General features: G+C 42.0%; 1 protein-coding gene across 5 annotated transcripts; it reads right to left on the bottom strand.

Moving 5' to 3' along the window:
* Positions 1–127: 127 nt before the first annotated feature.
* RINT1 (RAD50 interactor 1) lies at positions 128–20,880 on the bottom strand. Of its 5 annotated transcripts, none has more exons than XM_045030729.1 (15): positions 20,837–20,880; positions 19,088–19,180; positions 17,955–18,150; positions 17,486–17,727; positions 16,511–16,684; positions 16,284–16,433; positions 15,170–15,326; positions 12,053–12,163; positions 10,630–10,855; positions 8,479–8,616; positions 7,439–7,638; positions 5,409–5,623; positions 4,289–4,469; positions 4,075–4,193; positions 128–1,135 (listed from the first exon to the last, which is right to left on the bottom strand). In XM_045030729.1, the coding sequence occupies exons 3-15, from the start codon at positions 18,129–18,131 to the stop codon at positions 919–921; spliced, it is 2,307 nt and encodes a 768-aa protein (XP_044886664.1). In that variant the 5' UTR covers positions 18,132–18,150; positions 19,088–19,180; positions 20,837–20,880; the 3' UTR covers positions 128–918. The 5 variants fall into 5 exon arrangements, with proteins under 5 accessions (XP_044886664.1, XP_044886646.1, XP_044886655.1 ...); XM_045030711.1 differs by lacking the exon at positions 20,837–20,880 and adding an exon at positions 20,690–20,826; XM_045030720.1 differs by lacking the exon at positions 20,837–20,880 and adding an exon at positions 20,726–20,769.
* Positions 20,881–21,128: the final 248 nt, after the last annotated feature.

Raw genomic sequence — 21,128 nt, 5'->3', positions numbered from 1 at the left:
CAGATATTTCTTTAAGACTCTTAGGGGAGGGGGAGTTTTAAACAACCTGGAGAAGATACCCAAATTCCAACAAACCCATTATTTCCAAACATAAGCAATTTGAAATACATAATATTTCAATAACTGATTCAGTTGTGACGGCATTTTTAAACAAATTAACTAGTCAAAGTATGCAAGGCCTGTTCAGAACATTTTAAAGAGGACAAAGGATCTGGACATTCAAGGAAGAGAAGTTTCCATAACAGGACTTAGTTTTAAAAGTTAGCATGATCAGAGAAAATAGAACATGGAAACATGCTTTCACCTCATTCCACACCCCCTGCACACACATTAAAGTATGTAATGCCCATGTGTGGGAATTTAGGTACGTAACTGTCCATATACCAAAATGAGAATGAACCAATTTGAATGGAATGTTTACCACTGAATGCAGTAGCATATATACCCAGAGTTTACTCCATATTACTCTAAACCATACAAATTTCTTCAGCATAACCATTATCACCTTACAGCCATCATTAACTAAACAGACCACTCACTATTCAACAAGGAACACTTTCTCCACTCTAGGTCTGAGCCTGCTGTGCTCTACATGCCTCTAGGTAGGGGGTATTACAAAATAGGCAAAGTTAGATTAACGCGATTAAAACAGATTTGACCAAACTATACCAGCTTAGAAACCAGTTCAGTATCTCAACTGTTTTTAAATGGCTATGTACAACATAGAATCTGAATTATAAAAAGATTAAGGCATAAGGCTAGATCAAGTCAGCATTTTACAAAGATGTACTAGTGGCTTGTTTGGGTTTTTTTTTTTTTTAGAACTAATATACAATAAAAGTATACTAATGTAATAGCTTGACTTCACTTTATAGAACAGATATTTTACTTCTAACCATTTTCCTTGAAGATCTTTACTTATTTTCCTATATTAGGCCAGTTTGTTCTCAAATTAAGTAAAATCTCAACATCCTGTTGAGCTAATTTGTAAACTCCAAGTTCATGTAACACTGCTGTGGCAGAGGGCTGGTTTGGATCCAAGATGGTTCTGTTTTCTGAGGCTGAATGTAGTGCATCTTTCAAAAGGAGGGCAGAGCCAACATTTAGATTCAAGATAATGCAGGCTTCTTTTATGCTATAAGAGGAAAAAATACACACACTTTACTGCCTGAAATGAAGTGCCCATTTCAACTTCATGCCAGGACACAGTATATTCAGTCTGTTTTTTTTTTTTATCCCATTAATAAAATACTAAGAATAACCTCCCCTTTCTGGATAGCTGAAGAGACAAAGCAGCCACAGCTTTCAAGATATATAGTAGGCATCCACCTTAATGTCTTTATTGTTTTCAGTGAGACAGATGTGAGTATAACCACCATTTCTGACATATAGTGCTTCCAATTACCCAGGTCCTTGCATTTGTGTTTTTAAACTTTAGTTTCCCCATGGAGTAAAGTAATAAAAGCCAATACTTTTTCACATTTTAACATTGGTAAAAAGTTAAGCAGGAAAGCAAGATGAACTACCTTCTCATTCAGTATACTTAAATAAGAATACACTATAATCTATAGCAGGCCTGCACAACTCATAAAGCGGCGAGGGCCACATTCCTCCAAAGAAAACAGCTGAGGGCCGAAACCTCCCAGCCGGAGGAAACACCCCGCCCCAGGGCCGCCCAGCCCTGCAGAAACAAACCCTCCTTCCCCAGCGCCGCCCCACCAAAACAGCTGTGGGCCAAAAAGGAAGGTTGGGGGTGGGGAGGTGATACTTTATTTTAAATCAACCAGGGGCTCCCAGCTAAAGAGGTGGCTGGGAGCCCTCAGGGTCAAATTAAAGGGCCCGGGGCTCCGGCAGCTGGGGGAACCCGGCAGGGCCGGCTCTAGGTTTTTTGCTGCCCCAAGCAAAACAAAAATTTGGCTGCCCCGCTTCACAGCCCTGGGCTCCCCCTGTACCCTCCTGCTGCCCCAGTCCTGGGCTCTCCCCCCACCCACACACACCCCCCTGCCACCCCAGCGCTGGGCTTCCCCCTTTCCTCCCCACCAGTGCCCTCCCTCCACCCTGCTGCTGCCTCAGCCCTGGCTCCCCCCCACCAGTACCCCCCCACACACACCTCCTGCTGCCCCAGCCCTGGGTCACTGGTAACTCGCTCCCAGGGCGGGTCATTCAGCTGGAATTTTGGATGTGCACAAAACACAGACAGGATTGGTTCCCATATGGTTACAGAGCTGCAGTAAAGTGGAACAATTTTCAGCTTGTGTGATTGGAGGATATCTGGATGCATATTATAAGACTGTCCTCCATAAATGAGGAAAAGTTGAGGTGCCTTTATTATTCTTTTGTTCCACTCTTTCTTTCTATGGGGAATTTGCCAATGCAAAATCACTGTCTTCCTTTCAAACAAACAAAAAGGCAATGGCTGTTGAAAATAGCAATTCCAGTCCTAATAAGCATTTCTTGCTCAATTTTATCCTACTTTTTCTACAGCAAGTTACAGTGGATCAGTATATTTGATTTGGGAGAAATGAAGTAAAAGCTGCCCAAACCGAGCTTGAGCACCCCTGAATTTTGAGGTGTTCAAATCTGGAAGGCAGGTGCTGGGGGTGGGAGAGGGATGTGGGCTCCATGGGGGAGCATGGCAGCAACTGTCTGGAGCTGCACGGAGCCAGACACGCTGGTCTGAGTGGCACAGTAAGCGGTTTGGGGGTTGGAGAAGGGGTAGCGGGTTCCGGGGGGCAGTCAGGGGACAGGGAGTGGGGGGGTTGGATGGGGCAGAGGTTCGAAGGGGCAGTCAGGGGACAGGCAGCAATTGGATAGGCATGGGAGTCCAGGAGGTTCATCAGGGGACAGGTAGGGGGTGGGGTCCTGGGGGGAAGTTGGGTGGGGTCTCAGGAGGGGGCAGTTGGGGACAAGGAGAAGGGAGGCTTAGATAGGGGCTGGCGTCCCAAGGGGCAGTTAGGGGCAGGGGTCTCAGGAGGGGGTAATCGGGGGACAAGGACCAGTGGTGCTTAGATAGGGGGTGGAGGTCCTGGGGGGCAGGGGTCTGGGGAGGGGGCAATCAGTGGCCAGGGGCTGGGATTCAAAGGGCTGTGGGCTCCCTGCCCCTGCGGGCACCCCAGAGCCCTCTGATTCCGTGCCGCAGCTGGGATTTAAAGGGCTCTGGGCTCCCTGCTCCTTCAGGCAGCCCAGAGCCCTCTGACTCCCAGCCGCAGCTGGGATTTAAAGGGCTCTGGGCTCCCTGCCCCTGCAGGCAGCCCAGAGCCCTCTGATTCCCGGCCGCGGCTGGGATTCAAAGGGCTCTGGGCTGCCCGCAGAGCGCCGTGTGGGGGGGATTTAGAATCCCCTGGCGGGCTGCACAGTGAGGCTCTGCGGGTCGCATGTTGTGCAGGCCTGATCTATAGGTAACAACTGCTGAAATCTGAACACATTCCCTGTCAAAAGAAGTCATCAAAAAGCAATAAGATGCCCTCTAACTGTACTTTTCTGTGCCTACACTTTCCCATTATAAATGGGGATAATACACATGAAGGGAGTGTGAAGCTTAATGTTGGAGAAGTACTTCAAAAGTCTCAACAAATAAAGCATCTTCCATTTAAGTATTATTGTAGTACCAATGTGTCACCTTCATCCTTAAACATTTCTGGACCCACTCCTGCACTCTTTATTCAGGCTGAAATCCTATTTGACTTTGTTGGGCAATTAGCCTTAGTAGGAATCTCAGCACTGCACCCTTAGTCCTTGTTTCTTGGTGGTTTGTCCTGCTATGGCTTCTTGTGCTGTTTGCATGCTTTACCATCCAATTTTCCCTAAATGTGCAAATGCAAGACTATGTAACAAACCTATAAGAACCACAGAGAAAATGGGAGCTTTGCTTAAGTATGAACTGCAGGATCATACCTGATGTACCTAGTACAGATTCCTTCCACTTTCAACACCATAATTTTAACAGATTTCTCACCCAATTAATCCAAGCCGCACCCATGAAAGATGCTGATTTATACACAATGCAAGAACTTGGTATGATCAGTTGGACACTCGCTACTGAAATACTAATACTTTAGAAATTGGCTTACTTACTGTTTGAAATAATTTTCTGGCCTTTTGCAATAGTGGGAAAATAAAGGGAAAAGATTCCTAGTCATATCAAACTGAAGTTGTGCTGCTCCTCCTTCATTGAAGTGATTAGCCAGAATTACCTATATACGTATGCAAACAGATACAATAAATTAAATTTAGGTAAGTCAATTGCACTTTCATTGTCACAGCACATCTCACAACTGCAGATGCTTACCTCCTGATAGATGAACATATCCACTTTCTCTGCAAGCATTTGCCAGAAGATTTTAAACAGGGAGTAACAGAGCTGCTGTTCTAACTGCAGCAAACGATCTCTTAATGTCAACAACAGTGGGCAAGCTGTACTAGATAAGGACATTACTGCCTGCTCTGCCTGGGATGGCAAAGATAACCATCTGAAGAAACAGACGTACAACATGATGTTACAGGAAAGCAGTAACAATGAAGCTCATCTTTTTCAAAAGTCCACAATCTCATTCATTTCTAATTTTCTTAGGTTTCGGCTACCCCTCCGCTTTCTCAAATAACCAAAAAAGATCAGTCCGCATTATGGATTAATACTCTACACCAGTGGTTCTCAAACTTTTGTACTGGTGACCCCTTTCACATAGCAAGTCTCTGAGTGTGACCCCCCCTTGTATATTAAAAACAAATTTTTATATATTTAACACCATTTTAAATGCTGGATGCAAAGCGGGATTTGGGGTGCAGGCTGACAGCTCGTGACCCCCCACATAATAACCTCGCAACCCCCTGAGGAGTCCCGACCTCCAGTTTGAGAACCCCTGCTCTACACCAAGTATCATTCTAATAATATCAAGCCTATATTTTAGTTAAAGGAATGCAAGATGGGACACCAGAAATCAGGGAGGAGGGGAAAAAAAACACTCCAAAAATGCATAGAAACAAATCAGAAAAGAGCATTTATTTTAAAAAGCAGCCTACTAACTTTACCCAGAAGCAAGTATTCATAGTTACATTAGGACTTCTTGAAAATGGAGGTAGCCCTTAAAGCCCTATCACACTTGATTGTTAATATTCCCAAAGAAATAATTATTGTCAGATAACAAGAGTCAGCAAGAATTTCTTCTGGGAGTTCTGCTGCAGTGTGCCTCCGCTATTTGCAGGACTGTGCTTCAGAAAAGCACAATCTAGTTAAAAACTTTTTTTTTTTTTAAAAAAGGAATTGTGAAGAAATACCACAGACACCACTTCCCAAACAATTTACTACGTCTATCTCATTTCATTCATAGAAATGGATTTTTACATAGGTTTTTTGCCAACTCTTAAAATTGTATAACAAATTATTAGAAGACATTAACACAAAGACTCACCTCTCTTTTTTGTACAGCTTTGCAGCATCTTTGACCTCCCTGAAGACATGGTCTACTTGGCGGGTCAACATATCATGTTTTAGGCGTTCTAGGAGGTTAATCATATCATCAAAGACAGAGCTTTCCATACACGCTAGTTGTCCTAGCTGTAGCTTACTGAGAGCATTACTGTCTGCGCAAACCTCCAGCGCAGCCTGCTGAAGCTCCAAGAAGAACTACAGAAACAAACAGATTTGGTTATAAATACTAGAGAAAAAAGGTTTCTACCATGGTGACTTTTTATTTGTACTTTAATATGCATAGCTTCAGCTGATCATGTGTTTCCCTAAGGTTTTTATAAACTAACAATTTGTTTTCAAAGAGATTTAAAAAAAAAAATCTGGTAATTCTATTGTCCCCAAATGAGTATAGAAGTATGGTGTTTTAACCCCAGTGATGGAAATAGAAAGCTGTCATATCCCATCTGACTTCACAACAGTACTAAAAAATAATTTTAAAAAAAACAAGCTGAAGAGTCAAATTTTCTTCTGGCCTAAGTGACACAGGCTCCTAAATTCCATTCTCAGAAGTTCAATGGAATTCTGGACTTCTAACTACCTGAGTCACTTTTGAAAATGAGACTTGGGTGCTTTGAAAATTTTACCCCAAAATCTCAATTTTCTGATTTCTGCAAAGTATGACAGACATACTATTTTTAACCTACTAAGAAAAACTACGAGTTAAGACTTGGATAGCATTTAAATTTTAATAAATGTTTCCTTAACTAAAAAAAAAAAAAAAAAGTTTCTGAATTAAATTTTATAAAGAAAGAAAATTAAATGGAAGTGTTCATATTATGGTGATAGCAGCTAGATATACGTTAGATTTAACATATTAAGCACTGAATTTCAACATTTCCAGTTTTTTAGTTAATCATTTATTTTAACAGGTATTCATTAAGTATTCAACTTCATTAAATATACAGAAACGGGCTCGGACTCTGAATTAGGACACACTACCGCAAATCTCTGAGGCTACGGAGAGGCCCATTGAGGTTAATAGGGCTCCGCACAGGTCTCCACTAGCAGACTCCAATATAGAATCAGGGTTTGTAGGTAGGTAAAACAAAACACTCTCATGGCTGCTCCAAATCCACACAGACCTGGCTGTCAGATGTGTCTGGCTTCTCAATTTTACATGAAGGATCATTAACTCACTATCAACTATAAGTGCATAGATGTGTGCTGAAAGTAATATCTTATGGCATTAGGTAAAGATACTTAAAAGCAAGAAAAAAACCAAGCAAATATGCTTCAGCAGAAAAAAAATCCTAAAAATCAGAATCTTCATATATTTAGAAGCAATGGATCATTAACCAGAAAGATAGGCTGACCTGGAAATTTAGCATCTTGACTATAGGTTTTAGGTACATTTTAGTTTGCTGAGTATAGCATAGTCTGGGAGTCTTGCTTCCTGGGCTAAGGCAAGAAAATTAGCGAAGGTTATTGTGACACAATGGTGTTCTTTTTACAGATAATGGAGCATTCTGCAGGTGGTAGGCTATAAGTAGGAGGAGAACTGTTGGCTGTAAGAGTGAAATATAGCTCTAAACATAATGGGTGAAATAATCCTTCCCCTACTAGGTTCACCCTGTTTCCTGGGAAAGTGACCACTCCTACAAATCTTACACATGAGCATTCTCACTGACTTCTACCAGACTACTCATGTAAGAGTTAATAGAATAGGATCCATGTAACAAGATGCTGCAGAATGGCCATGGTGCAGTGCCAGTTTACAGGGAACTAATCTGCTTTAGGTGTTTTGATATAGTGCACAAGAATGGCAGTATTTAAGCACCATTTAAATTATAAGAAGTAATTTATCCTTATATTAAACATCTTTCACTAAATTAGAATTTACATCTGGTTCTGTTTTTCAGGACTCATGATTAATTCTGCATCTTCAGCTATTGAGATGAATGAAGTGGTTTTAAGTTGAGCACCACATGACAAAGCTAGTTTATTTCTTTATGTAAAACAATAATTACTCACAACATTGTCAGCCCAGTCTGCTAATACTGTAGCTATGTAGTTAACAGCATTAAGAATGGCACAATAACGGAAGGCTAAAGAAGCTCTAGTCTCTTCCTTCATAACTTGAGTTAACCGGATTCTGAAGTCATCAACTAAGTCTTTTTGTAACTCCAAGAACTGTAGTTTTCTAGATGCTGTAGGAAGATTCTTATACCTGTCTGTAGAGAGAATTGTAAAAATTTTAATTTTCCAGAGTAAATAAAAACAGGAACTTTTTAAAAAGTTAAGTATTGTGGTTGCCTCGCGATTAAGGCCACACTTCTGCAAAGACTTTCAAGGTGTAAAATTAAGCATGCATGTAAGTAGTCCCATTGAAGTCAATGGGACTACTTACAGTGCATAAAGTTAAACACACATGTAAATCTCTGCAGGACTGGGGCCTAAATAAATGGTGGTTTTACTGATTTCACTATAGCATTTAATTTTAAATTTTTTTCCTGAAAGCAAACTTGAAAAACAGTCTGGTAGCACTAGGTGGACCTCAGAAATCTTCCGACAAGATGCGACATATACGCATTTAGTACTCAAATAAAAATCACCTTGATGTTCATCTGCTCTTACTCACCGTGTAAAAAGGCTAAAGTTAGTTAGTATCTAAATTTTCAGGAATTCATTGTTGGTCACTCAGCCATTCCCTGGGTGAATTCCTCAAAAGGGATAACAGGACTTTTTTTTATTTAATTTTTTACACATAAATAACAAATATGAATTCAATTTATTTTCTTTCAAATTTAAACAAATTTCTAATGGTAATCATCAGGTGTATCACTGCAGAAATTAGTACAAATATAAAAGTTTAATGAATAATTCTAGAGAAATGATCAAAGTTCAAAGGAAAAAGGAACAAGAATTCCATTTATTTGTTAAAATGCAAACCAAACAACATTTCTACTTCTTACTCCTTTGATGACTCCATAACCACTGACTTTAATGTATATTTTCTTATTGAATTATTCAGGAGAATTCATCTTAAGAAGCATCTCAAATTTTATCATTACCTGTGATAACCTGTAACAGGGTTGTAAAAGTTTCAGCACAGTCTGGGACTTTCATTTCATCTACATCAGTGATATCTTTATATTGCGATACCCAAGCAGCTTCAGATGAAAGTATAGAGTCCATCTTTTGAAGAGCAACTGACAGGTACACAAAAATGTTTAATAGTTTAAACAAACATTCATATATTTCTTAAACTTGCTTTGGGGTTTACATATTTAAAATTTCTTCTAATAAACTCTCATTTTTAAATAAAAAAACCTTAAAATCCTAAAAAATAAGTTTTAATAAAAAGTAACACTGACTAAAATACAAATCTTAAATTTGCAAATTAAAACATCAATTGCTTCAGTTAAGATGAAGTATGTTAGAGCAATATAAAAACAGCTTATTGAACATCATCACTAATCATAATTTTTAAAGTACTTATCAACCCTGTACAGGTGTATTTTTCCTTTACCCAAAAAAGGGTCAGAAAATTCATGGCCTATTTCAGCTGTTCTTATTTTTTACAATATTAACACAGACACTATTATCAACATCACTGCTTGAAAATTTATTAACATCTACTATCCTGAGGATTAAATCTGCAAAACAAGCTGAAAAGCATTGTGCAGTCATGTACTCCAAAGCCAAACCTCTGCAGTAAAAGTTCTGCTTCTGTGCATGTGTGCTGCTGCTAATCTCCCACATTAACCCTAGAGCAATTCATAAACTAGGGGAAAAGAGGTGTTCTCCTGTCTAACTTGCCTGAGTTGCCCAATCTGGTAGGCAACTTCTGAGCATACTTATTGGATTGGGACCTCAAAAGTTTACACAAGAGAATGGGAGGAGGGGAAGGCAAGACAAGCCTCCAAAATAACTTTTAGCCCACTGGTTAGGGTACATTTGGGAGACCCCCCAGTTCAATTCCCCCCTCCACCTGCAGGGAACAACAGATCTGAACTGGGATCTGCCAATTCTCAGGTGAGAACTCTAACCATTGGGTTATAAGCTATTCTGATGTGGGGAATTCGTGAATCTCTTCTATTGAAGCTGTTGCACTGTGGAATAGTTAAAGAGTCATTGGAGCAGGGGGAGAGTGTGCATGCGTGCACATCTGTGTAAGCATGAGTGACTCTATAGCCTTGTGGTTAGCACATCCACTCAGATGTGGGAGAAAGAGGATCTATTCCTCCTTGCCATGACTCTCTAAATAGTTAGGCACAGTGCAACAGCTTCATCAGGAAATTGAGAGATTCCCAACATTAGAATATCCCATTGCCCATAAGGAGGACTTGAACCAGGAGTCTACCACATCCCAGGTGAGTACCCTTGTCACTGGGCTAAAAGTTATAAGGGAGGTGGTCCTCCCTTCCCAGTTTCTTTCTAAAACAGCCTAAGATACCAAACTCCAAAGAGATTTCCTGGCTGTGAATCGCAAGCAGAAAACAGAAGACTCCCTGTAGCTCAGACTTAGGCTACTATCTCTGCAAAAGGGGCAGGGCTGAGCACAAACCACCTCTGGTCAGTATCTCCCTTTCTAGTTTAGACGATCCCACCCTACCATATAGACTACAGCATCTATTTTTCCCTATTCACTATATATGTGCCAACTCAGGCTTTGTGTATTACAGTTATTTTCCCAGGGACCCAAGTCCTTTTCTGCATTCAAGCCTGCATTTCTCTTGCTTTTCTTATAGCTTCTTTCACTCACTCCACTTTCTCTTCCCCTATAATAGACCTTGGTGTGTCTCTTTCTCTCTATAGTGTCCTTTACTTGCTCCCCTGTACTTCTGTCTCTATCTTCCCTGTTACTCTTCTCCGTAAAAAATCAGTAATCTCTTTCTTTCTGCTATATTTTTCTTTCCTAACTTATCCCAGCAATTTAAAAACCCACCTTCACCCAGGCATATACACAGAGAATATAGACATTTTATCTGAGGAATAAATCCCCACAATCCAGCAAGCAGCAAGCATACCAATTATGGTAGCATTAGCAAGTGTTGTTTTAAAACTAAACAGGACAGTCTTGTATAAAAATTAGGGGCCTGATCTAATATTCCTTATTCATGTGACATCCTAACTTAAAGGAACTATTTGTAGAGTAAGTATTACATGATTAGGCCTTCAAAAAACAAAATTTAAACAAAACCAATCATATTAAATCTTACATTTTCTTTCCACAGTTAGCCACCTTTGAAAACAGGTTTCTTCTGACAGAATATGCATGCAACTGGGAAAGCTGCTGAGATATCCATGAGTAGCATATAGCTCTCTTTCAAATAGAAGCACCTCATCCACGAGATGACAAAAGAGATTATCGTCATACAATAGGCAAGGGATATCAGCAGCCAACTTCTCCAAAATCAGCATTACCAGAGCACGGGAAAATTCAAGCTTCAAGAAAAAAAACAAAAAAGTCACCAAAGTAGATAGAAACTGCAAGTTAAAATTGTTAATATTTATGCATTTTTAAAACTCTTTCTGAACTAACTTCAGCCCTATCACAAATTCAGTAAGGTTAATGAAGTTGTGCTTACTTACACCACAGCTAGAATTTGGCTGTATACATCATTGCACATACAGCAGCTCCTTACTTAATGTTGTAGTTATGTTCCTAAAAAATGCTACTTTAAGCAAAACAATGATAAGCAATTCCAATTTCCCCATAAGAATTAATGTAAATAAGGGTGGGGGGTTAGGTTCCAGGGAAATGTTTTTCACCAGACAAAAGACATATTACACACACACACACACACACACACACACACACACTAAGTTTTAAACAAACAATTTAAATACTATACATAGCAATGATGATTGTGAAGCTTGGTTGAGGTAGTGGAATCAGAGGATGGAAGAGGGTGGGATATTTCCCAGGGATTGCCTTGCTGCTAAATGATAGCACTCAGCTGAGTCCTCAAGGGTTAACATGTTGTAGAGTGTGAGGCTACATTAACAAGGCAGCATGAATGGAGGGAGGAGACATGGCAGTGGCTGCAAACATTCCCTGTGGAAACCCACGCTATCCCACTGGAGCGCCACCACTCCCTCCACTTCCCAAAGTGCTGGCGGTGCGTACATGCATCTCTCTCACACACACAGGTGCATTGCCCCTTTACATATGCTGACCCCACTGTAAGTACACTGCCTTTTTAAGTAGATCAGCAAGTTGAGACAGCAACTGCTGCCAGCAAGCTCCCTCATCCTGAGTCCTGTTATGTCCCTCCTGCTCTGTGGAGATGGGATACAGAAGCTGCACAGCAAGCAGGAGGCTCCTGGGAGCAGCTCCAAGGCAGAGGGCAGGAGCAGCACACAGCATTGGGGGGAGAGACACCTGAACTGCCCGGCAATTGCCACACAGGGAACTTAGGGGAAGATGCCGGCCCACCCTGGTTCCAAGCTCCCACCAGCTAGCTCCAACAGCTGCTCTTCCTGCAAGCAGTGGACAAAGCAGGCGGCTGCCAAACATTATAAGGGACTATTGCGCAACTTTAAACAAATATGTTCTCTAATAGATCAGCAACATAACAAAACAACATCAACTCAGTTAACGTTGTTTAAGTGAGGAGTTATTGTAACATATTTGCTTACCCTTGCATTGACTGAAGAGCCTGTCTTGTCCAATATTGGCTGGATTTTATCATCAAGGAATTTTGCGTGATTTCCAATCCACATGAGTACCTGGGTTAGGTACCACTCAGGCTTGTACAAAATAAAGAAAAAAGCAAAATACCCAGAACATTAAAGTTAATGCCACCCAAAAAACAACTGATATATGAACAGGAGTATAGATTTCACCTACAATACCCACTACAAACAAATATGTAACATAAAAGGACATAACTATTGACAAGTCAGAAAGATTATCACACTTTATATTAAGAGTGCATTTTAAAAATAAAGAGTTAAGTTACTAGATCAGTGGTCTCCAAAGTGGGGTGCACAAGATGATCCATTGGGGGGGGCGCAGCGGGAGGACCACCACTGGAGAAAAAGGGCAGCGTGGCAGGAGGAGCACTGCCAGAGAGGAAGAGGGGAAAAAAAAAAGGCAGCCAGAGGAGGGAGGGAAGGAGGGAGCAAGCGGGGAAGCTGCCCCTCCCAGCCAGGCAGGGCCACCTGGAACACTGGGGCTTTAGGGGCTGCAGGGTCCTGGGCTAAGGGGGCCCCGGGACCCTGGCCTGCAGCTCTAAAGCCCCTTTCGGAATGCGGCCCTGAGTCCTCCGGCCCATGGAGGAGCAGGGGCAGCCCCGCAGCCAGTGGCCGAAAAGAAGCAGTGCTTTCCCCTTCAAAGCCAGCTGGAGAGAAGTGGCGCTTTAAAGAGGAAAGCGTCGCTTCTCTCTAGCCACTGGCTGCACAGCTACCCCTGCTCCTCCTGAGCCATCCAGCCTTTGCTTGCAGGGCCGCATTCTGAAAAGGGCTTTAGAGCTGCAGACCAGAGCCCCAGGGCCCCCTTAGCACAGGGCCCTGCAGCCCCTAAAGCCCCTGAGTTCCGGGTGGCCCTGCCTGTCCCAGGAAGGGGGGCGGGGAGGCAGCTCCCAGAATTGTAGCCATGAGGCAGTGCTGTGCTGCGCAGAGCCACCTGCACACCCCTGCAGCAAACAGGAGCTGCCCCAGGTAAGTGCTCTGCACCTCCTGCCTGCCCCAGCCCTGAGCCTCCTCCCGCACCCTCACCCTGAGCGCCCTCCTGCACTCTAACTCCCTCCCAGACCCTGCACCTCACCCTGAGCGCCCTCCTGCACCCTAAGCCAGACCTTCTAATAAGTGTTAAACCAAGATGTTCAGAAAGAAAGAAGCATATTCAATCACGTTGCTCACTAAAAAGATTAATTTTTTTTTGAGAGCAGAAAGGTTTTTTGTACTGTTAAAAAAATTTTTAAAATATTATTTCATCTCATCCTTTTTTAATTTATATTTTTGTGTATGTTTTATAATGTACATATTAGTACATGTATATTATTTATATATAAATAAATAAATATAGATATATTGGGGGTGCGTGCTCAAAAATTTTTTACTGATAGGGGTGCGCGATCAAAAAAGTTTGGAGACCACTGTACTAGATGTTTCAATAAATGGTTAATCAACTGTTATAACCATCCATAACACATTCTACTCATGTCTGTAACATGCTTCTAACATCTATTCAACACTGTTAACTCTTTATAAACTATTTATAAGTGTAGCAAGATTACAAAGCATGAGCAGAAAAAGCATTTGAGGGGGGAGGGGAGAGTTAACGAATGCCCACTTTAAATTGGATTTTGCAATTTAGAGCAGTTTATTTTACAACAGCAGCAACATTTAAAACCAGGGTAGAGGTTTTGGCGGGAAGGGAGGAAAAATGGAGGACATGTGTGTGCTTTTCTGTCCCAGTAGGTCAAAAGCCCTCCAAAAAAAAAAAAAATTATTTTTTTTTTAATCATGGACCTTCTCTGTATTTATGATCACATAACATCCCTATGGCAACTAAGCAATTTACATGGCAAATTAACATCAGAGCCATTTGTGTACTTGTACTATCTCTAATGCATTAAATATTCTGTCTTTTCTGAAAAAAGGAAAGAAGCTGCCTACTTTTGTTCTTCACTTATTTCCCCTTCCATTTGCTCTATTACTCTCTTTCCGACAAATATTGCTCTGTCACCACACCCACTGTCTTCTCTCCCTCTCCACTGCATATGCCTCTTCTGGCTGATAGGGAAAGGACACACAACTGAGAATGGAGCTGATTGAGAAGCTAGTTGCCCTCATCATCCTTTTATGTAGCATCCTCCCCTACTGGAAACAGCTAGGCTGGTGGCTCCTCTACTTTCCAGCAGAAGTAATGAAAACCCTGTAGAAGTAATTAAAAAAATGCAACTAGCCCTTCACAGACCACCAGTGAAATAGTCTGGGAACTAATGCCAAGGTGAAATTTATTTACAGTTTACCCAAAAATGTTACATGTGATCTCACAGATAAACCTTAAAACATTGTTACTACAAGCAGTTCATATACATGCTAAATATTAACTTTTCAGTCTCTGGTGCAGTTGTATTGGAACAAAAAGAAAAAGGAAACAGTCTTATAAAAATGCACCTGTATTTTAACCCCCGATGAAAGCCACCAAACTTTGAAGGCATTTAATGCACACGCACACACATTTCCAAATTTGGGGGGAAGGGGAGGATTTACACATCTGCAATTTAATGCAAGTTTTTTGTTTTAATTTAAAATTAATTAAAACAGAAAACTAATTATAGTCCCAAGCCATTGTCAGTTAGATTTTAAACCAAGAGCCTATTTTAATGCAGAGTCTAACACCTGTAACACCCAAACTTAAGTAGCCAGGACTGGTAAAAAGGGGTTTTCCATGGGGACGAAGAGAAATGAACCCATCCTTCTCAGGCTGTGGAGTCTACCCAAGGCTGCAATAGGACCGGCTTCAGTGCCACCCCAACAAAGTGATTTGGCAGGTGCAACAGAGGAATATCCCACTGCCAGGGAATCACTGCAGTGCAGCACTTTGCCAAGCAGGGGGTAGGACTTGTGAAGGGTCTTCAAGTGTTTTTTCACCTCCATACACACACAAGCCCAAGGTCCTCCATGCAAAGAGCAATATTTGGGCCACAACTTTACTACAGCAATGTATGTTTTATCCTAAAAGGGTTGGGTTTTTTTTGTTAAGTACTGCAATTAAAAGTAAATCAAGAAATGCTTTCCCCATACCTTGCTTAAAACATTAGTTTGTCTATTCCCAGTGAAATGATACTTGAATCTTTTCTGAAGAGGGTTCAGCATGATTTGCATTGGAAGGATAATAGGTGGTGATGGAGGTAGAGAATACTTCTCTGGCAGTTGTTTTGGTTTAGTTAGTAATTCATCTCTAAGGTTTAAGAGTCAAAGGTCAAATATTTTATATTCAGATCATTGTTATCGAAGTACTAAATTCTCTCAACATCATAATTTGAGACATCTAAGAAATGTTACATTCCATTTCTATAGTCCCTTTCTTTACTGCAGTCACTACACATACTATAAAATTATCAAAAACCTGCAATGAAAACTGTTTCTATATTTAGAATAGTTCAACATTAAACCTGTGTTTAATGTAACAGGCTGATTACAACTGATTTGTGATAGCAGCAGGCAGTCAATTTGGTTTACAAAAAATCACCTTTATTCAGGATTGCCAAGACAAATGTGGGTTGTCCTATCCTCCCATAGACACACACAGACTTTTCGTTATGATACTGAAACAGAGAAGCAGAAACTCAGACGATTAGTAATACAAAACAAGAGCTTCTTAGTCTCTGATTTGTATGTGACCCAAACTGGCAGAGATCAAAAGCTGTTTTTACCATCTGAGGGCTGCTCAATGGCTTATGTGAAAAATATTAGTGGTCTCAGTCCAGTTCCAGGGAACAGGCAAATGTATCACCACAATTTTCACCTTTGTCGGTAATCTTGCCAGAGGGTCCAAGGACTGAATAGCATGAAGGTTAAACTATCTTCCTCACTTCCCCAGATGCGAGTCCACTAGAATCGTGGTTGGCACAGCATTGCTGCTGCCAAAGCTACACTTTTTCTATTGGCAAAGAACTTCAATTTCTAGTATTGTTAATTGGGCACTTTCTATGTTATTATTTTTCTTTTAATAAAACGAGAAATACTAAACTCGCAAACCTACTTCAAGATAAATGTCTAGTTTAACATGATTTAAAATAATCAGTACACTGGATGACTATCACACCTTTCTTCTTTGGAGTGTGATCTCTTAAGTTTGTTCATTATTCTTACTGAAATTCCCTGTGAATATAAGACATTAATAAAAAAAGGATACGATGTTTGCAATTTCAGAAGCTGAGAAAACAGAGTCTCCAAATTATTGTATATTTCTGGAACATTAGCCGGTGCAGCAAGGCCAAAAACCTGAGACTGTGGTGGCCCAACAAATGGCCAATGAAGGTGAGTTAATATTTCCTCAAAATCACTGTAATACAAAATATACACATCAACATGAATCAACAATACAATGCAAAGATGAAAGAACTATGATGCATTTCCTACCTTGACAGTTTGTCCTTAAGAATTTTGTGCCAAAATTTAACAGTAGACCTCACAAAAGTAAGAAGATGAGAACAAGATGACTCCTGAAGCTTAATATCCAATTCTGCCATGGATGCCAGAGTAGTAGCTGCCTCTGGCACATTGTTGGTCATGAGATACTGCTGAATATTATCACTATAAAATATATAAAGCAAAATCATGACTAGAATGCACTGAGGCAGTTTTGATAGTTCATTGTTCTTTACCTGTCTTACTGTATAATGAAAGTGAAAAAAGCAATTTGGGATTTTTTTTTGGTTGTTTTTCTTTGTTTTAACATGTAAAATATTTTCCAGGTCGGCAGCTAGGAGACCTTGCAGTTAGTGCTGTGCATTGCTACCTGAGACACCTAGATTTCTGGTCCATGCCTCTTGCTACCCATGTTGAGGGTGCACCACTGAAGAACAAGAGGATAGCTCTTGATGAGAAACTATGTGTTTTCAAATCTGCAGTGCAACTCATTTAAATAACGTTTTAGATAAATGTTTTATTCTCACTAAAATGATAAAAATAAAGAGATGTCAATCTACATAATGCAAATGCATCTTTTTCTGCTCAAACACCTTCTTTCAGTATTCTTAGACTCTATACAGTTGTGTGTTAAAAAGATAGCAAAGATACATGATTTATATTTAACACCGACAAATACTTCATTAGAGGTGCATCTTTCAGATTAGATGGTAAGATACGATTCCTTTTATCCCCATAACCAAAATATAGTAATCACCAAATTTAGTTGCAAATGAAAGCAATGGCAGATCAAAATTAGGTATGAATTTTTAGTCAGTAGGTGAATTAACAACGGTTATAACTGTTTGCATTTAAAAATATAGATTTACAGCTCCAAAAAATGTCTCAAATTTATTTATTACCACCTAAGCCCTAAACAAGACTGCAGGAAAAAGATACTTAGAAGTCCAGGTGGGCCTATTTTACCTTAACTCTTCTATTTGTGAAATCCATTTTAGATAAGCAAGGTGTCGTTCAACCTCTTCTATTTGACTAATCAGTACACCAAGATCCTCCATCCATGGCTGGGCCGTCAATAGGTGGCTATTAATTGAATCAAATAAAACAGTTTCTTCCTCCAGGAGCTGATTAAGAGACTTCTTAGAATCCTCTGCATTCTTTAAGGCATTCTGAATTCTTTTGGGGACTTCTGATGAAACTGTAAGTACCTGTATTTAGACATAAAAGTACTATGACCCCTCTTTCAATGATTAAACAAATGTGATCTTTTACAGATTTCCATGCATAGTAAAGCGTAACAGAAAATCAGAAAAGGACAACTTAGCTGACATTGTGTAGGATGTTACCAAAATATGCTGATGTAATTAGATGAATGCAATTGGTGGTACATTTTTAATGTTTCAAGGAGTTGAGAAATAATTAACAGAATGCTTACCTGTTCCTCTAAATGCTTTTTATTTTCTGATAGCTCCTCTATAAGTTTGCCGAGTTTCCTTAGACAATTAAGGTCAGTTCCAACTTCTCTTTCAACAAATTCAGCTACATAGTAAGGGATGTCACAGCGATCTGGGTCTCTAGTGACTTGTACCCTTCCAACATTAATGGCTGCCATGTTTTCGTCACCTGCAGGACTGAGTTAATGAGTCTGTAGTTAGCCACCACCCACACAGAACTATCAACTACCATGGACCTTCATATGGAATGGGGCAGAAGAAATTTCAGTTCAATGCAACTGAAAATACTGTCTTCCATTCAACTACTCACATGCATAAAGATAGCCACATGCATAAACCTTTGGAGAACCAGGGCCTACGTATGTAAAGTATGACACGCTATTATACACTCTTCTGGGGACATCGTGCCCATCACTCAACAGAACTGAAACATGTCTGCTATCCAAATAAGCCAGTCAGCTTTCATTCCCACTACCATACGTTTTTCTAAAACTAATTCAATGTTTTTATGTCTATGCTAGATGGTATGTATAAAAATACTTGAAAATGTATAGAGGACCTGCCTCAGCCCTACAGGTAGTAATAAGGCTCCAGCACTTTTAAATGGCAAGTATGCCATCACTAGAAAAGTATACAGTGGGGTGCTTCACACAAAGCAGCACATGATGTGTTGACGGACAGCATTTCAGAGACATACAAAAGAAGAAAATTCCCATAAATTATCAAATGTGCTGAAATGAGCTGATCATCTTAAATCTTTGCTTTGGAAGCAGCACCTCCTGGCCAACAGCTTTGTCAGTGGCCAGGGAAGTCTGGAACTGGGAGGATATAGATATGTAAAATCAAATTAGTAAAGTGTTTGATCAGATTAAGATCCAACTCCCCGCACCACCTTCAAAAATTAAAATAAGTTTTAAATGCATTAATATGCTCTTAAAACTTTATCTGAACTCTGAAGCAAGTTATCATTCCAACATCAAAAAGCAGATTTAAAACTATATGAACAAGCAGTTAAAGGAACACTACCAATTTAAGAAATTACTTCAGTTTGAAGATTTTTACTCTTTTTATAACAAATACATGAAAGATTAAAAAATATCTCGTTCCAGTTTACCTTGTATAGTTGACAGTGTTTCATGTATTCAATTATTTCTTGTTTCCTTTTATGTGTGGGTCCCACACACAGCAACAGGCGAGAGAGAAAAACCTTTTAAAAGTAGGAAAATTTACTTGTAACACCATAAAAATTAGCAGGTAAATCAAGGGAAGGTGTAGGAACTGACATTCCTTACATTTTTTTCCCCAATGAACTACATTTCAAGATAGTATCCCTTTTTATGATTCTATTAGTAATTTATTAAGAGACTTGCACCATCATTGCTTGTTGCCCACATTGAAAATGAAGGAGATTCTATGCTACACATAAAGACTCTCCAAGAGACAGGATTTTTTTCCTTAGGGAAGGATTATTAATAAGATACTGGCTTAAGAAACTGAGTTACAGTAAATATTCTATTCATGCTCTCATATGGCCCTTATCACCAAACTATCTGAGCATCTTTCAGAAGTGCACTGAGCACCATAACTAACGTCTGTCGCAACTAACATCTGTCATATGTGGTGGGCCTCCAAGAAGAAATTGTGTTTTTTTAAAATATTGTATTGTAGGCAGCTAAAGTCCAGCATTGCAGCAGGGCTAAAGCAGGCTCCCTACCTGCCCTGGCTCCAAGCCACTCCCAGAAGCGACAAATGTCCGGCAGCAGCTCCTAGGAGGTGTGCAGTCAGGGGGGTGTCTCTGCACACTACCCTCCCCCCCAAGCGCTGAGTCCACAGCTCCCATTGCCAAGAATGGGTGACTGTGACCAATGGGAACTGCGGGGGTGGTGCTTGCAGGTAGGGGCAGCCCACAGGACCACCTGGCCACCCGTGAGCTTAGGAGACATGCCGCTGCTTCCAGGAGGTATGTGCCGCCCGGCCACAGCCTGCACCCAGTCCCGCACCCCAACCCACTCCTGCACCCAAACTCCCTCCCACAGCCCACACCCACAGCCCTGAGCCCCCTCCTGACCCAAACTCCTTCCCACAGTCTGCACTCCCGATCCCCGCCTCAACCCTCTGCCCCAGCCCCCTTCCACACCCCAACCCCAGCCCAGTGAAGGTGAGGGAGAGAGGGAGCAACAGGGGGGTAGGGGGCTGGTATGAGTGGGGGCAGGGCTTCGGAGAAGGGGCAGGGCAGGGGCGTGGCCTTGGGGACGGGCAGGATGTTTGGGTTTGTGCAGTCAGACAGCTGGCAACCCTAGCTACCCAAGACAGCCCACGGCATCCCTGGGGACCACTAGCTCCCCACCTACTGCTCCCGTGCGGGGGAGGGGGGACCTGCTCCTCCCCCTGCAGCAGGCGAGGCGGTTGCTCACCCCTCAGCCCCCACCACAGAGCGGGGCAGATGGGGAGACAGATCTCCTCGGCCAGCAGCAGGCTGGACCCCTGCGCCCGAGGGAGTCCCGGGGGCTCCTCAGCCCGCCCGCCGCATTCGCCTACGCCCCGCACGCCGTTAGCGTTGCCATGGCACCTGGCAGCCGGCCCCTCTCCTTGCTAGGCCCCCCGCCGCCCACTCAGCCTGCCGCGAGCGGGCGCCCCTCACACGACGGCGTCGGGAGCGGGCAACAGAGGCCAGCCCGGCTGTCCCGGCCCGCCTAGGCCGAACCGGGCCGCTTACCGCCACGGCAGGGACGGACCCGAATTATTCGCCCACCGCCGAGCGCCTTAGGGCTCTGCCCCCTCAGCCAGCCCAGCGCAGCGGAAAATCCCGAAGCTGCTCCGAGTCCCGCGAGAAGTGGGAGGAAAGAGGGAGACTGTAACGGACCCACGGCTCTGCCCCACCCACCAGGATCACGTGATGCCATCCCTGCCGCAGAAGAAAGCGCATGCGCGCGCCGTGTTGTCGCCTATAGGGCGTGGCTTTGCGGCGCGAGCCTACGAGACGGTTGGTGCCTCGGTTTGGGGGCGACCTGCCTCCGCCCTGAGAGAGCCTGGGGCTGTGTGTCCGAGTCCCGGGCGCGGGGAGGGAGCAGCCTGCCCCCTGTCTCATGCTGTTGCACGCTCACCCAGGCCTGGCCACCTCATTAAGCACTGCGGGTTGGGTCGGTTGCCAACTG

The sequence above is a fragment of the Mauremys mutica genome, chromosome 1 (genome assembly GCF_020497125.1).
Source record: "Mauremys mutica isolate MM-2020 ecotype Southern chromosome 1, ASM2049712v1, whole genome shotgun sequence".
In the NCBI taxonomy this organism is placed as follows: Eukaryota; Metazoa; Chordata; order Testudines; family Geoemydidae; genus Mauremys; species Mauremys mutica.
Note: the sequence above shows the minus strand (reverse complement) of the source record. Positions and strands in the feature narration are given on the sequence as shown.

Coding starts and splice junctions, on each gene's coding strand:
- RINT1 (XM_045030729.1), bottom strand. CDS start 18,131: ATGGCAGCCATTAATGTTGGAAGGGTACAAGTCACTAGAGACCCAGAT. Junction 17,728..17,954: donor AAAAGCATTTAGAGGAACAG/GTAAGCATTCTG, acceptor GTCTAAATACAG/GTACTTACAGTTTCATCAGA. Junction 4,194..4,288: donor ATATGTTCATCTATCAGGAG/GTAAGCATCTGC, acceptor ATACGTATATAG/GTAATTCTGGCTAATCACTT.